Source organism: Emys orbicularis, chromosome 4, assembly GCF_028017835.1.
Source record: "Emys orbicularis isolate rEmyOrb1 chromosome 4, rEmyOrb1.hap1, whole genome shotgun sequence".
NCBI lineage: Eukaryota > Metazoa > Chordata > Testudines > Emydidae > Emys > Emys orbicularis.
Window position 1 is genome coordinate 22,452,754 of NC_088686.1, and position 15,001 is coordinate 22,467,754.

Consider the following 15,001-nt stretch of genomic DNA (forward strand, 5'->3'; position numbering starts at 1 on the left):
AGACACTAAGAACACAGGACTCCTACTGAAGGATTTTTAGGCATCCCAAACCGAAAATTTTGGCCTATGACTAAGATTCTTTATGGATCAATTAAAAGTAGAGTTTCAAAAAAACTATTCTGATCACTTCTATAAACAGTCAGATTAGCTCACATCACTGATTAATCAGGAAGTTGGTGGATTAAAATTGAATTCTGTAGATTTTCCCATTCTTTAATTTGAAAGAAAGCTTGTGATGGCATCACAGTACTTACCAGTAATTGTGCCAGTGTTAATAGTTCATTGCAGCCTTTGTTTTCATTTCTGCAATATATCTGAAGGGCAAGAAGCTCTCTCCTACAGCAGTTATCCTTAAATACCTGAAATTTGAAGCCACTTTGTTTTAGAGATTTAAAAACAGTTGAACATAACTTCAAATAAAGTAAAAATACTTTTTAAAACAATCCCACAATAGCAATATTAGTTCATTCAGGCTTTGAGTGCAGGGAGCTGACTGACACTGGAAACCAGAAAAAAATCCACACAATTCACAGACTGAGAGGCAGCCTAACAAAGAAAAAACAAATAGGGCCTGCCTCTTTTTTTATTATTATTCTTTCTGGTATATGAAGAGGACTGAAAGCCTTCCCACACTTCCACTTTTTGAATTTTAAATATTTTTCTGATTGTTTCTCACATTGGACTAATTTCTGTTGGTGAGAGAGACAAGAGCTCTGTGTAAGCTCGAAAGCTTGTCTCTCTCACCTACAGAAGTCACTCGCGGCTGGGGGAAAGACTAGGGGTAAAACATAAATTTTCCCAAATGAGGAAAGAACAGAGTGATTAACACAGAATAAAAGAGAGCATCCTATATGTAGTAACAAAGCATACATCAGAGCACAGCATGCCCAGCAATAAAAATAGATATACCAAGACAGCGAGTAAATAGTTCCCAGTTAGAAAGACCACAAAGGATTGAACTGAGTTGTAGAAAACTGAAGAGAGAGAACAGCAATAATCAGACAGGTACTTATCTATTTAGATATTTATATGTCCCTAAACCATAGTATCCAAATAAACACTATTCTTTTCCTTCCTTCCTATTCTTTTTTTCTTCCTTCCTATTCTATTGAAGATATAGCTTCATTAGTGTGTCCATATATAGAACATACGAGTACATGGGCTTTGTTAAAGAGATGACTTTTGCATTTAGTTCTTAACCCAGCGAGGTCAGTGGTCTTTCCTATCTTTTACAGGTATGAGTTCCACAGCTTAGGCTGGCTCCTGTGAAAGGTCAGTATCTTGCAAGCCTCTACTTATTGGGCAACAGTTTCATATTCCCAGTGGACCATAGCTGTTGTTTGGGGTCGTGGAGGGAGAGGTGACATCTCAGCTATCAGGAACAATTCCATCAAGGGCTTGGAACATCAATACAGAGACAGTGAAGTGAACTCTGTATTCACTTGGAAGACAAGGCAGAAAGAAAGCAGCAGAGTAACGTGCTCCCAGCAATCTGAATTAATACGAGAGGTTGCTACACTGTATGCTATGGATACTATTTTTAAAAAAGAAAAGAAAACTGGGTGTGGCTTCATTCCTAGATACAAGCTGCAATAAAGCAGGTCTGGAGATCATGAACACATGGATAATTATGGTTAGTTCTGAGTCCAATAGGAAAGAGTACAATCTTTTAGTCAGCTGCAGTTTGCCAACACCTCTGGCTACTTTACTGGGAAAGCAAGCTTATAATGCTGTCAGTACTGCAGAGATAACATACAGTAGTAGAACTTCAGAGTTACCAGAATTATGAACTGACCAGTCAATCACACCCCTCATTTGGAACTGGAAGTATGCAATCAAGCAGCAGCAGAGAGAAGACCAGAAAAAAAGAAAATACAGTACAGTGCTCTGTTAAACGTAAACTACTAAAAATATAAAGGGAAAGCTGCATTTTTCTTCTGCATAGTAAAGTTTCAAAGTTGCATTAAGTCAATGTTCAGTTGTAAACTTTTGAAAGAGCAACCATAACGTTTTGTTCAGAGTTCTGAACATTTAAGGGTTATGAACAACCTCCATTCCCGAGGTGTTCGTAACTTTGAGGTTCTACTGTAGTTGCATGAGAATTATTTTGCCTACTGCAACAGTAATAAAATTAAAGCAAAATTCTGATCACAGAATCTTCACTGCGATAGTTAGATGAAGCAGAAAGATTTTTGTATGCTTTTCGGACACCAGGTTAAGTTTAATGAGCTGGCACTTTTTCCTCACACAAATCTACGTAACATGGATTTTTGTAATTTTTTTCCAAAATAATTCATAAACAATTTAAAGAGGCTGCAGTTTTGCATATCATAATAAAGATAATGGAAAGAGATTTTTGAATAATTTTACAAGGTGTTTCGACAGTTCTGTAAAACCTTTGGGCCGTTCCATTTTGTGAAAGCAGAAGTTAGTGTGGAATTTCAGTTTTACAGAAAATAGTCATGACTTGCACAGTAAGTCTGGTATGTGTTCAATAATCCACGTTCTCCTTAGTTTCCTCCCCCTGTGCTGGTAGGAAAAGTTGAAGGGATGGGAGGTTTCCCAGCATATATAGCCAGGTGTCTGTCTGTTTGGGGTTTTTTAGGTGGGAGAGGTAAGGGGGAAATGTTACATTAAGGTGATGACCTGGCTGGACATTTTTATTATTATTAAAAATTATCTGCTTGATAGCAGCAACTAGGAACCCCAGCATGGCAACCACATCAGGGCCCCATTGTGCTTGGCACTGTTCGGAGAAGTAACAACAGATGACAATCCCTGCCCCAGACACCTCATAATCTCTATGGTACACAAAACAAAATGACTGTAGGGATGAGGTAACAAGATGAACAGAGTCTAGCACAAAAGCTATTTTTAAAATAAAAAATAAAAATCTGATTTAACTTATAGATACAGGAAATTGGATATAGATGTCATTAAATGGGAGGAAAGCCACTGCGGAAGACCTAAACCTAAGTGCAACAGATGTGTTTCTACTAAGGGGTCGCAGTGATAGGAACCCTGTATAGCTAGCTACACTGTCTACAACACAGCACTCTGCAGAGCTCTCTGCATCCTGGAAGAGAACAATTTTGTGAAAAGGCTACGGAGAGATTGTTATATACAACATCTCTCTCGAGAGAAAGGGAGTACCTACATCAGTATAGAACTCATCTCAAAGCTTTGATAATCAAGGTGTCAGAACTGAATAAATGGTAATTACTATTCAAAAAGAACTTTCTTTTACACTGATGAAACATTACGTAGTCAATACCCTGTTTAAAGTGTGGGTGAAAAAATGGAAAAAAGGATGTCAATGAAATAACCTTCTTAACTGTGCACGTAAAGCAGTGGTCTCCAACCTTTTTACGCACAAGATCACTTTTTGAATTTAAGATCAATCCAGGATCTACCCCGCCCCTTTCCCCAAGGCGCCATCCCATTCGCTCCATTCCCCGCTCCCTCTGTCACTCGCTATCCCCCACCCTCACTCACTTTCACCAGGCTGGGGCAGGGGTGCGGGAGGGGGTGTAGGCTCTGGGCTAGGGCCTAGGGGTTCGGAGTGTGGGAGGGGGCTCTGGGCTGAGCCTGGGGCAGGGGGTTGGAGTGCAGGAATGAGGGGTGTACGTTCTGGGAGGAAGTTTGGGTGCAGGGGTCATATGGTCACACTGCACCTAATCTCATAGAATCCACTGGACATTTCATGAGTTTTACTTTTTATTTGTGTCATTTGTGGTTTACAGATCCAAAATCCTTCAGGGATTGTCATAAATCAGTGTAACATTCTCAATTGTGGGGTATGCATTGGTTGAGCCTGGGCGGCAGGGGGTTGGGATGCAGGAGTGAGGGGTGCAAGCTCTGGGAGGGAGTTTGGGTGCAGGAGGGGACACCAGGCTAGGGCAGAGTGTTGGGGTGCAGGAGAGGGTGAGGGGTGCAGGCTCTGGGAGGGAGTTTAGTGCAGAAGGAGGTTCCGGGCTGTTGCAGGGGATTGGAGTGCAAGAGGGGGTGAGGGGTGTGGGCTCTGGGAGGGAGTTTGGGTGCAAGAGGGAACTCAGAGCTGTGGCAGAGTGTTGGTGTGCAGGAGGGGATGAGGGGTGTGGGAGGGAGTTTGGATACAGGAGGGGGCTCTGGGCTGGGGCAGGGGCGTGGGTGCGAGGTGCAGGCTCTGGCCAGGAGATGCTTACCACAGACAACTCCTGGTAGGTGGTGCAGCGGGGCTCAGGCAGGCTTCCTGCCTGCTTTGGCCCCATGCTGCTTTCAGAAGCAGCTGGCTGCTGGCACATCTCTGCAGCCCCAGGGCGGGGTGCGGGGGAGGCGGCTCTGTGAGCTGTCCCCGCCCCCAGCCCCATCCCTGCAGCTCGGTTCCCAGCCAATGGGAGCTGCAGGGGCAGTGCTTGCGAGCACGGGCAGCACATGGAGACCCGCTGCCCCCCTCCCCTCCAGGGGCCGCAGAGACGTGCCAGCAGCCAGTCACTTCTGGGAGCGGCGTGGGGCCACGGCAGGTAGGCAGCCTGCCTGAGCCCCGCTGCGCCAGACCAAGATCAGCTCCTGGACTGATTCACCTGGAGTGGCACTCGGGTGAGCTCGGAGGAACTCGGGGCCATTCGGTCAGAATCGGAGGCGACTTTTAGCTGCCTGGAGATCGTGATCGAATGGCAGAGGCTCCAGGATCAACCAGCGTAAAGGCTTCCAATCCTGTATGGTTACTACTTTGGCATGCTGTAAGACATACTAGGCTCAAGTTGTACAATAAAATTTTTTCCCAAGAAAGAGCATTATAACGCTTTAAAAAAAAAAAAAAAAAAGATTTCTGCAAAGTAGAAAAACACATTTTAAATAAATCATAGCAATTGAATATTAGGAATAAGAAACTATTTTAACAACAATACCTTATCTTTAACTATGTTCTCTTGACACGCTGTACATTTTGGATTAGAAGAACTGGAGAGAAAAAATAGACAAATTATTTTCTATCCCACTTTGAATTTTCTGTATTTATCAGATTTTAGATTGGTGCAAGTAAATCAAAGGCGTCTTGTTTAATTATAATTGCTCAAAGTATTTAAAAATATTAATGATTAAGAAAGTATAGCTCAATGAAAGTTAGTATAGAATCAAATGGAACAAATACTGCTAACATTAAAGAAAACAAAATATAAAGTAATCCTTCAAGAGAATTTGAAAACTGAGTAAATAGTTGAATTCAACTTCCACTTACAATGGAAAACTCTTTTTTAACTATTAAAAAAAAACGTATTTAATAGCAGCATAAAATGAAGTACAGACTTCCTTTGCCAGGATTTTTCTTCTTTCTTGTTGTGATGGTCCTGAATATAGTCATTTTAAACATCTACTTATTTCTTCATAAGATACAAAGATCAATTTAGATGCCTTTACACACCATAAATTATGGTAACAATATGAACAGCCACAATGGATGAAACCATTAGTCCATTCAGCCTGGGGGACTGTACCTGGCATTCCAAAGGAAGGAAAAAAGAAAACAACAACAGCCATAATGCTTCCAGCCAATTGTTCAATGCTTTACATGGAAAAAATAACATCTATTCCTAACTTCTACAGCAGGGCTTTGGGGCTGTGCTCCGGCTCCGCTCCCACTCCAGGCAAAAACCTGCAGCTCCACTGCTCCAGAGCTGCTCCGGGCTCCAGCTCCGGGCTCCGCTCCAAAGCCCTGTTTTACAGCACGCCTGATCCAGCAGCTCTGGTTACCTCTCAGTATTTCAGCATGCATAGACAAAACGATTATTAGTGTCTATTACATACCTAGCTCTTTTTAAAAAGCCAGGCATAATTTGACTCAATCTCCTATGTCAGTAAATTCTACAGCATGATTATATAGGCCATGAAATATTATTTAAAGGAAACCTAAATTTACCTCATGCCCCTCCCCCCGCACACACACACACTTCTCCCAGTAATCTTCCCTTGATTATTAATCCCTATTCCATCCCTTATTTGTACAGTTGCCTTTATTTGTGTTTGGATTGTAATCTCTTGTAGAACAGGTAAATTATTCTATTTTTATAAAGTGACTTGTACAGTATAAATAAGTTATTGCTGTTAATAATATTATGGGTCACTAAAGGAATGACTGATCAACTGTTGCTGTCATTCAGGTTGAATATTCCAATCAAATCCTACCCCGTCCCAATTAACTAATCCTACTCCTTGTAATTGCACATGGTATGTAAATCTCAACATGCTTCTGAGTATCTTCATTGCCTCACAGCTTCAATATCGCCAATATTTTTCTTAAGGAGAGGTGAACAAAATTGGAGACGGTATTCCACATGAGGGTATATACTGTGTGATACAAGGTCATCATTTTCCAGCTTTTATTGAATGCACTCAAGCATCCTATTTGCTCTTTTAAACTACTGCTGCATACTGAGCAGATAGCTTCACTGAAGTTTCGCCTCAGATGACCCTGAGAGTGCACAGCTCACTAGCATATAATCAGTGTGTACTTAACTGTATGTTGACAGTGGATGTGAAATATTTGTAACTAATATCTGTTATTAACCACAGACAACTGCTTCCTAAAAATGTATATTCAGAAAAATTACTAGATTTCTTAGCACAAACAGCAATTTATCAGAAAATAATATACGTATCAGAACGACTCTTTTTCCTATTATAAATTCGATGCATTGAATAGGAGAGAGAAAAGGATTTGTTACTTAAATGTATCTAACTCCACTAGCCCTGCACACTCAACCTCTGAAACAATGCTCTATTTCCACAATGAAATATAGTCTGTTGCATACACCGAGCCAGAATAGTTATGGGGAATAAGTAGAGGGAAAAAAATTCCCAAATTCTATTTCCGCTCCATTCCTGGTGAAGGGGGTGGCCTGGGGCAACTCACTTCTTTCCTCTGCTGCAAGTTTCCCATCAATAAAAAGAGGATATTACTAAACATCTACCCCACAGGTATGCTGCTCGGATTAAAGTTTGTGCAATATTTTGAACATGCTAAGTGCTATGCATTTATTGTTATTTCAAAACTCGAACTAACGTGTACCGAATACCATCAGCAGCAACGTATCAGAGATGAGATGCAAATGAAACATATTTAAATTGTCAGGTATTACTAAAAAGCTAGATTATTTTTTTTTTACCTTTAAAAATAACAGCTGCATTTTTATTCTCATGTTACCATGAATAGTTGCATAACTCAGCATTCTTATGAAAAAATAAACTAATAAAAAATTAATTTGTTATTTTGCACTCTATCTCAGGCCCTATAATATTTAAATTGCTAAAAAAAAAAATTTACATGCAAGACAAGATGGAAAAATAAGACATTTGTTTAACCTGAATTTTCAATCATATTAACATTTTTAACACAGTAAGAAACACGTACCTTAACAATGCATTAATGCAGGTTTCACAGAATCTGTGGCCACATTCCGTCTGTTTAGGATTGCACAATATGAGATGACACTTTTCACATTTATATTTGTCTTCCACTGTGTTTACAAATTTCTCTTTATAACCGCCTTGTTCTGGAACATAAATTGATCCTGGAGTATGATCAGGGTTCGCCCTTTGTTGTACCATTTCTACAGACACAGGGGGTTCTGTCTTTTTACTGGTGTCCATATTGTAATAGGTAATTTCTGTGAAAGAAAAAAAAAGCATAAGGCATAGCGCTCTACAGCTCTAACAATAACTCATCAGTGCATATAGGCATACACATACTTTCATCTTTCTACAAACATTTGTAATAGCTGTAAAAAAGTGATAAGTTTCTCTATACACATTTACATACACAAATATAAAAATGCAGGTGCACATAGGAACATAGATAGGCAAAGTTAGCATATTTGCATAAAATATTAAAATGTGGTAAATTTGTAAAAGTATTGTTCCTTTTTCAAGGGCTCTAAAAGGCCAAGAGCCAAATACTAGTCCTGCGAGCAAAACCTTAATTACCTGTGGAAAACACGCTGGGATTTGTGCAGAGGGAGTAGTGAAAGACACACATTCCTCCTTTCATTCGGCCAGAAATGTCCCCAGTACCTGCACTGCTAGGCCACAAGCACCACTACTGGCTGCGGCAAGAAGCAGCAGATGCAGTCTGCCTCTGCCCTCAGTGTAGGAGTTTGGGAACAGTGGGTCCACAATGTGCATAGAACCACTTGGCCACACCCTTGGCCCATCAACATTACTCCTCTCTGATGAGCAGCACCAGATCACAGCAGAGCTCTGTATCACACAACACAGGGGACATGGAGTGGACTCCTCCACTGTTCTGGCTTTTCTGTTGCATTTTAGGCCGTGGCTACACTCAAAACCTCAAAGTGCTGCCACGGGAGCGCTCCCGCGGCAGCGCTTTGAAGTGTGAATGTGGTCGTGCATCAGTGCTGGGAGAGAGCTCTTCCAGCGCTGCAGGTACTCCACCTCCACGAGGGGATTAATTTACAGCGCTGGGAGCACGGCTTCCAAGGGAAAGAGATCAGGTGGTACAAGTCCACTCCCCAGAGGAAACAGGTCCACATAACATGACTGCTCTGATAATGCAGCGGAACGCAGCACAATTGGCCTGTTCAGGAAAGAACTAACACAGCTGAAGACTGAATTACTGTATCTATTATGGCAGAGATTGTGATACTTTAAGGTCAGTGTACGAAGAATTGGCAGAACAACTGAAGGGAGAATACATTTGTTCAATTTAAAAATGCTTTAAATATAGTTTCCCAACCTATCTTGTGCACCAAAAATCAAGAGATGTTAATGGAGGACCTAGGCAAATACAGGAAATAGCATAAACTGGGCGTTAGAGAGTACCTGCTTATTTACAGGAATGATGTATACATGAAAAATAACAGGAGTACTTGTGGCACCTTAGAGACTTGTTAGTCTCTAAGGTGCCACAAGTACTCCTGTTATTTTTGCGGATACAGACTAACACGGCTGCTACTCTGAAACCGATGTATACATGGTTATCAACATGGAATCTTTCTACCAAATCTTTCAGCTTTGCGACCAGGGGCTGCTAACAGGGAGTTTCGCAAGGGAGTTCTCCAGGTGAAGGAGGAGCTAATACAGCATCTGTGGGGTAAGTGACTGTCTGTAGTGTGTGTTTGTTTGTGTTTGGGGGTTACTTGCTGTGTGCTGAGCTTGTGTTTGTTTGTTTGGTTGTTTGAGGGACCGTGTGCTCTGGCTGGCAGTTGGAGGCAGGTTTGAAAGCTCGAAGCCTCTGGTAATTGGCTGAGCCTTAATCAGTGGGCGGGGCATTCACTCAGGCCAGGGCTTTATAAAGCCGCGCACAAGCGACCAGGGAGCTTTGCGACCAGGGGCTGCTAACAGGGAGTTTCGCAAGGGAGTTTAGAAGGGGAATGGGAAGGGAGTGGGAGTCCCTCGCCAGCCGTAACCCCATCCCCGTGGCCCCCCCCTAAAACCTATAAACCAAACCACATTCCAAAACTCCCTTCTGTAAACCACCCTTTCCCTAACTAGGATACAATGCAGGCAGAAGCCCAGCAGCAGAGTGGGGGCTATCCAGTTTATTGCACCGACTGTTGCATGTATGATTACCTGCCCTGTGGGCGGGTGGCGTATGTGTGCAGTCGGTGCAAGGAGCTCCTGGCCCTCAGAGACCATGTACGGACTTTGGAGGCCAGGGTGGCGGAACTGGAGGAGCTGAGAGAGGCAGAGAGGTATGTTGATGAGGCTTTCCGGGACACTGTAGAATTGTCCCACCTCCGCTTAGACAGCACCTGTGCTGTTAAGGAGGAAGAAGGGCCCAGGGAAGTAGAGCAGTCAATGGGAGCAGAGGGAAACTTTCCCGTAGTTGGGACCCTCCTTCCAGATGGTTCTGGGGTTGCCTCTTGCACTGAGGTTGCCTCTCCGGGGGAGGGAACTCCAGTTTCTAGGAAAAGGCAGGTGTTAGTAATGGGAGATTCGATTATTAGAAATGTAGATAGCTGGGTCTGTGATGACCGGGAGAACCGTATGGTGACTTGCCTGCCTGGTGCGAAGGTTGCGGATCTCTCGAGGCATCTAGATAGACTTATGTGTAGTGCTGGGGAGGAGCCGGTGGTCGTGGTACATGTAGGTACCAATGACATAGGGAAGGGTAGGAGAGATGTCCTGGAAGCCAAAATTAGGCTGCTAGGGAAGAGACTGAAATCCAGGACCTCTATGGTGGCATTTTCAGAAATGCTCCCAGTTCCACGCGCAGGGCCAGGTAGGCAGGCAGAGCTTCAGAGTCTCAATGCGTGGATGAGACGATGGTGTAGAGAGGAGGGGTTCACGTTCATTAGGAACTGGGGAAACTTCTGGGATGGGAGGAGCCTATACAGGAGAGATGGGCTCCACCTAAACCAAAGTGGAACCAGACTGCTGGCACTAAACATTAAAAAGGTTGTAGAGCAGTTTTTAAACTAGGAGATGGGGGAAAGCCGACTGCTGCAGAGGAGCGTGTGGATCGGACACAGACTTCTCTTAGGGGAGAGTCTGATGATAGAGAATCTCCAGGTTATAGTCAGGAGCAGAGGACTGAAAAGTATAATGTAAGGGCCGGATCAGATGATAAACAGCCACATAAAAAAGAATCTGGCACATCAGAAAAAGGCAGGCTAATAAACAGGGACAAGTTTTTAAAGTGCTTGTACACAAATGCCAGAAGTCTAAATAATAAGATGGGTGAACTAGAGTGCCTTGTGATAAAGGAGGATATAGATATAATAGGCATCACAGAAACCTGGTGGACTGAGAGCAATCAATGGGACACAATCATTCCGGGGTACAAAATATATCAGAAGGACAGAACAGGCCGTGCAGGGGGAGGAGTGGCACTATATGTTAAAGAAAGTGTAGATTCAAATGAAGTAAAAATCTTAAGCGAATCCACAGGTTCCATAGAGTCTCTATGGATAGAAATTTCATGCTCTAGTAAAAATATAACATTAGGGATCTATTATCGACCACCTGACCAGGACAGTAATAGTGATGATGAAATGCTAAGGGAAATTAGAGAGGCTATCAAAATTAAGAACCCAATAATAGTGGGTGATTTCAATTATCCCCATATTGACTGGGAACATTTCACTTCAGGACGAAATGCAGAGATAAAATTTCTCGATACTTTAAATGACTGCTTCATGGAGCAGCTGGTACGGGAACCCACAAGGGGAGAGGCGACTCTAGATTTAATCCTGAGTGGAGCGCAGGAGCTGGTCCAAGAGGTAACTATAGCGGGACCGCTTGGAAATAGTGACCATAATACAATAGCATTCAACATCCCTGTGGTGGGAAGAACACCTCAACTGCCCAACACTGTGGCCTTTAATTTCAAAAGGGGGAACTATACAAAAATGAGGGGGTTAGTTAGACAAAAGTTAAAAGGTACAGTGACTAAAGTGAAATCCCTGCAAGTTGCGTGGGCCCTTTTTAAAGACACCATAATAGAGGCTCAACTTCAATGTATACCCCAAATTAAGAAAAACAGTAAAAGAACTAAAAAAGAGCCACCGTGGCTTAACAACCATGTAAAAGAAGCAGTGAGAGATAAAAAGACTTCCTTTAAAAAGTGGAAGTCAAATCCTAGTGAGGCAAATAGAAAGGAGCACAAACACTGCCAACTTAAGTGCAAGAGTGTAATAAGAAAAGCCAAAGAGGAGTTTGAAGAACGGCTAGCCAAAAACTCCAAAGGTAATAACAAAATGTTTTTTAAGTACATCAGAAGCAGGAAGCCTGCTAAACAACCAGTGGGGCCCCTTGACGATGAAAATACAAAAGGAGCGCTTAAAGATGATAAAGTCATTGCGGAGAAACTAAATGGATTCTTTGCTTCAGTCTTCACGGCTGAGGATGTTAGGGAGATTCCCAAACCTGAGCTGGCTTTTGTAGGTGACAAATCTGAGGAACTGTCACAGATTGAAGTATCACTAGAGGAGGTTTTGGAATTAATTGATAAACTCAACATTAACAAGTCACCGGGACCAGATGGCATTCACCCAAGAGTTCTGAAAGAACTCAAATGTGAAGTTGCGGAACTATTAACTAAGGTTTGTAACCTGTCCTTTAAATCGGCTTCGGTACCCAATGACTGGAAGTTAGCTAATGTAACGCCAATATTTAAAAAGGGCTCTAGGGGTGATCCCGGCAATTACAGACCGGTAAGTCTAACGTCGGTACCGGGCAAATTAGTTGAAACAATAGTAAAGAACAAAATTGTCAGACACATAGAAAAACATAAACTCTTGAGCAATAGTCAACATGGTTTCTGTAAAGGGAAATCGTGTCTTACTAATCTATTAGAGTTCTTTGAAGGGGTCAACAAACATGTGGACAAGGGGGATCCGGTGGACATAGTGTACTTAGATTTCCAGAAAGCCTTTGACAAGGTCCCTCACCAAAGGCTCTTACGTAAATTAAGCTGTCATGGGATAAAAGGGAAGGTCCTTTCATGGATTGAGAACTGGTTAAAGGACAGGGAACAAAGGGTAGGAATTAATGGTAAATTCTCAGAATGGAGAGGGGTAACTAGTGGTGTTCCCCAAGGGTCAGTCCTAGGACCTATCCTATTCAATTTATTCATAAATGATCTGGAGAAAGGGGTAAACAGTGAGGTGGCAAAGTTTGCAGATGATACTAAACTACTCAAGATAGTTAAGACCAAAGCAGATTGTGAAGAACTTCAAAAAGATCTCACAAAACTAAGTGATTGGGCAACAAAATGGCAAATGAAATTTAATGTGGATAAATGTAAAGTAATGCACATTGGAAAAAATAACCCCAACTATACATACAACATGATGGGGGCTAATTTAGCTACAACGAGTCAGGAAAAAGATCTTGGCGTCATCGTGGATAGTTCTCTAAAGATGTCCACGCAGTGTGCAGAGGCGGTCAAAAAAGCAAACAGGATGTTAGGAATCATTAAAAAGGGGATAGAGAATAAGACTGAGAATATATTATTGCCCTTATATAAATCCATGGTTCGCCCACATCTCGAATACTGTGTACAGATGTGGTCTCCTCACCTCAAAAAAGATATTCTAGCACTAGAAAAGGTTCAGAAAAGAGCAACTAAAATGATTAAGGGTTTAGAGAGGGTCCCATATGAGGAAAGATTAAAGAGGCTAGGACTCTTCAGTTTGGAAAAGAGAAGACTAAGGGGGGACATGATAGAGGTATATAAAATCATGAGTGATGTTGAGAAAGTGGATAAGGAAAAGTTATTTACTTATTCCCATAATACAAGAACTAGGGGTCACCAAATGAAATTAATAGGCAGCAGGTTTAAAACAAATAAAAGGAAGTTCTTCTTCACGCAGCGCACAGTCAACTTGTGGAACTCCTTACCTGAGGAGGTTGTGAAGGCTAGGACTATAACAATGTTTAAAAGGGGACTGGATAAATTCATGGTGGCTAAGTCCATAAATGGCTATTAGCCAGGATGGGTAAGAATGGTGTCCCTAGCCTCTGTTCGTCAGAGGATGGAGATGGATGGCAGGAGAGAGATCACTTGATCATTGCCTGTTAGGTTCACTCCCTCTGGGGCACCTGGCATTGGCCACTGTCGGTAGACAGATACTGGGCTAGATGGACCTTTGGTCCGACCCAGTACGGCCTTTCTTATGTTCTTATGTACCATGCAGAATCAGAGGGTAACTAGTATCTGAAATATGAATGAACTTTTGGTAAAAGTACATGGGTATCTCCTAACCACTTCTATTAGAAATGAACCCTTGTGGTTACTCATGTATTTCACCTTCCTTAAATTGAAAGGGGCCCAATTCTCCTCTCTTATACACTAGTGTATCTCCACCAACTACAATGGCAGTAATATACCTTCAATTCCAAATATACCACACTGAAAACAACCCCATAAAAACAAAATTTACTTTATACCTGCACGTGCTATTTATGATTTCCTAGCTCCTTTTGTTAAATATGATATTTATATTTGTGATTAAACAAAGGTTCCTTGTAGTCCATTTTTGAATTTACAACCTCACAATTCACCTGGCAAGAGTGCAGCATCAAACACCTACATATAACTTAATTGCAGAATTAAGCAGTAGATTGCATGGTATGGGAGAAAGAGCTCTTATTCAAATACTAGTTTCTAGAATAACTGGAGTATAAAGAAACCAGACCAAGTCTGCTGCACTGAAGTGTTCTTCAGAGATCAGAGGGCCCGGTGTCTTGGTAAAACATGATTTGAAGAGGTATCAAGGAGGAAAGAGAGACAGTGTGTGTTGGATGAGAACTAGAAGACTTGCACCAGAACTCTGTGGAGAGCAAACCTGGATTGCCCAACATAGTGAATAGGGCTGTAATCAAGCCAAGAGAATAACAAGGCCTGGCAAGGGTCTCAGCAGCAGGCATAATGAAGAATGAGCAGACTGTAGTGATACTGAAAAGGAAAGTGCCAGGACTCCATGAGGGTGGTTATGGGGATGAGAATAAGAAGAAAGTCAGAGGTAACTGAGGTTCAGAGTCTGAGACAAGAAGGATAGAAGAGCTTTAAAGGTGAGAAAGAAGTTCAGTTTTGGAGACTGTTTTTGATTAGTGAGCAGTACAGTTGAAGATGCACTGCTGGACAGAAGGAGGTGAGATCAGTGTGAATTTAGGACCTATCTGTCTGGAGGTGGTTGCTGAAACCATGCAAGAGGATGAGATCACCAAGAGATAAAAAGAGGAGAGGGCTGAACCCTGGAGAGTGCCCAAAGAAGGATCTGAATGCGGGAAGGAGTTGGGAAAAGGAGCCACTAAAGTTGATACTGAAGAAGCAGTCCTCCAGTTAGGAGGCCCAGGAGAACAGAGCTCCACAAACAGGAGCAGTAGAATGGTAAAGAAAAACAATGGAGAACAGGCAATCAGGGTTTAATGCACAAAAAATGGTATCCCAATGAAGGGAAGAAATAAAACTAAATGAAGATGTTCTAAAACCTAAATAGTACTTTTGCTTCACCAAGAACTGAGCAATTAGCCACAACAAGGGGGGGAAAGAGGTAATACT

At 42.2% G+C, this 15,001-nt stretch overlaps 1 protein-coding gene across 5 annotated transcripts in view; it reads right to left on the reverse strand.

Annotated features, from left to right (window-relative positions):
- Positions 1-7,641, reverse strand: part of TRAF3 (TNF receptor associated factor 3) — a 39,441-nt gene extending 31,800 nt beyond the window's left edge. For 4 of the 5 annotated variants that reach the window (XM_065403715.1, XM_065403713.1, XM_065403712.1 and 1 more), the window contains exons 1-3: positions 7,388-7,626; positions 4,890-4,941; positions 255-359 (exon numbers count right to left, since the gene is read on the reverse strand). In XM_065403715.1, coding sequence (XP_065259787.1) covers positions 255-359; positions 4,890-4,941; positions 7,388-7,626 — 396 coding nt within the window. Of the gene's footprint in view, positions 1-254; positions 360-4,889; positions 4,942-7,387 lie in introns of all 5 variants that reach the window. The other variant, XM_065403711.1, reaches the window with a different exon arrangement.
- Positions 7,642-15,001: the final 7,360 nt, after the last annotated feature.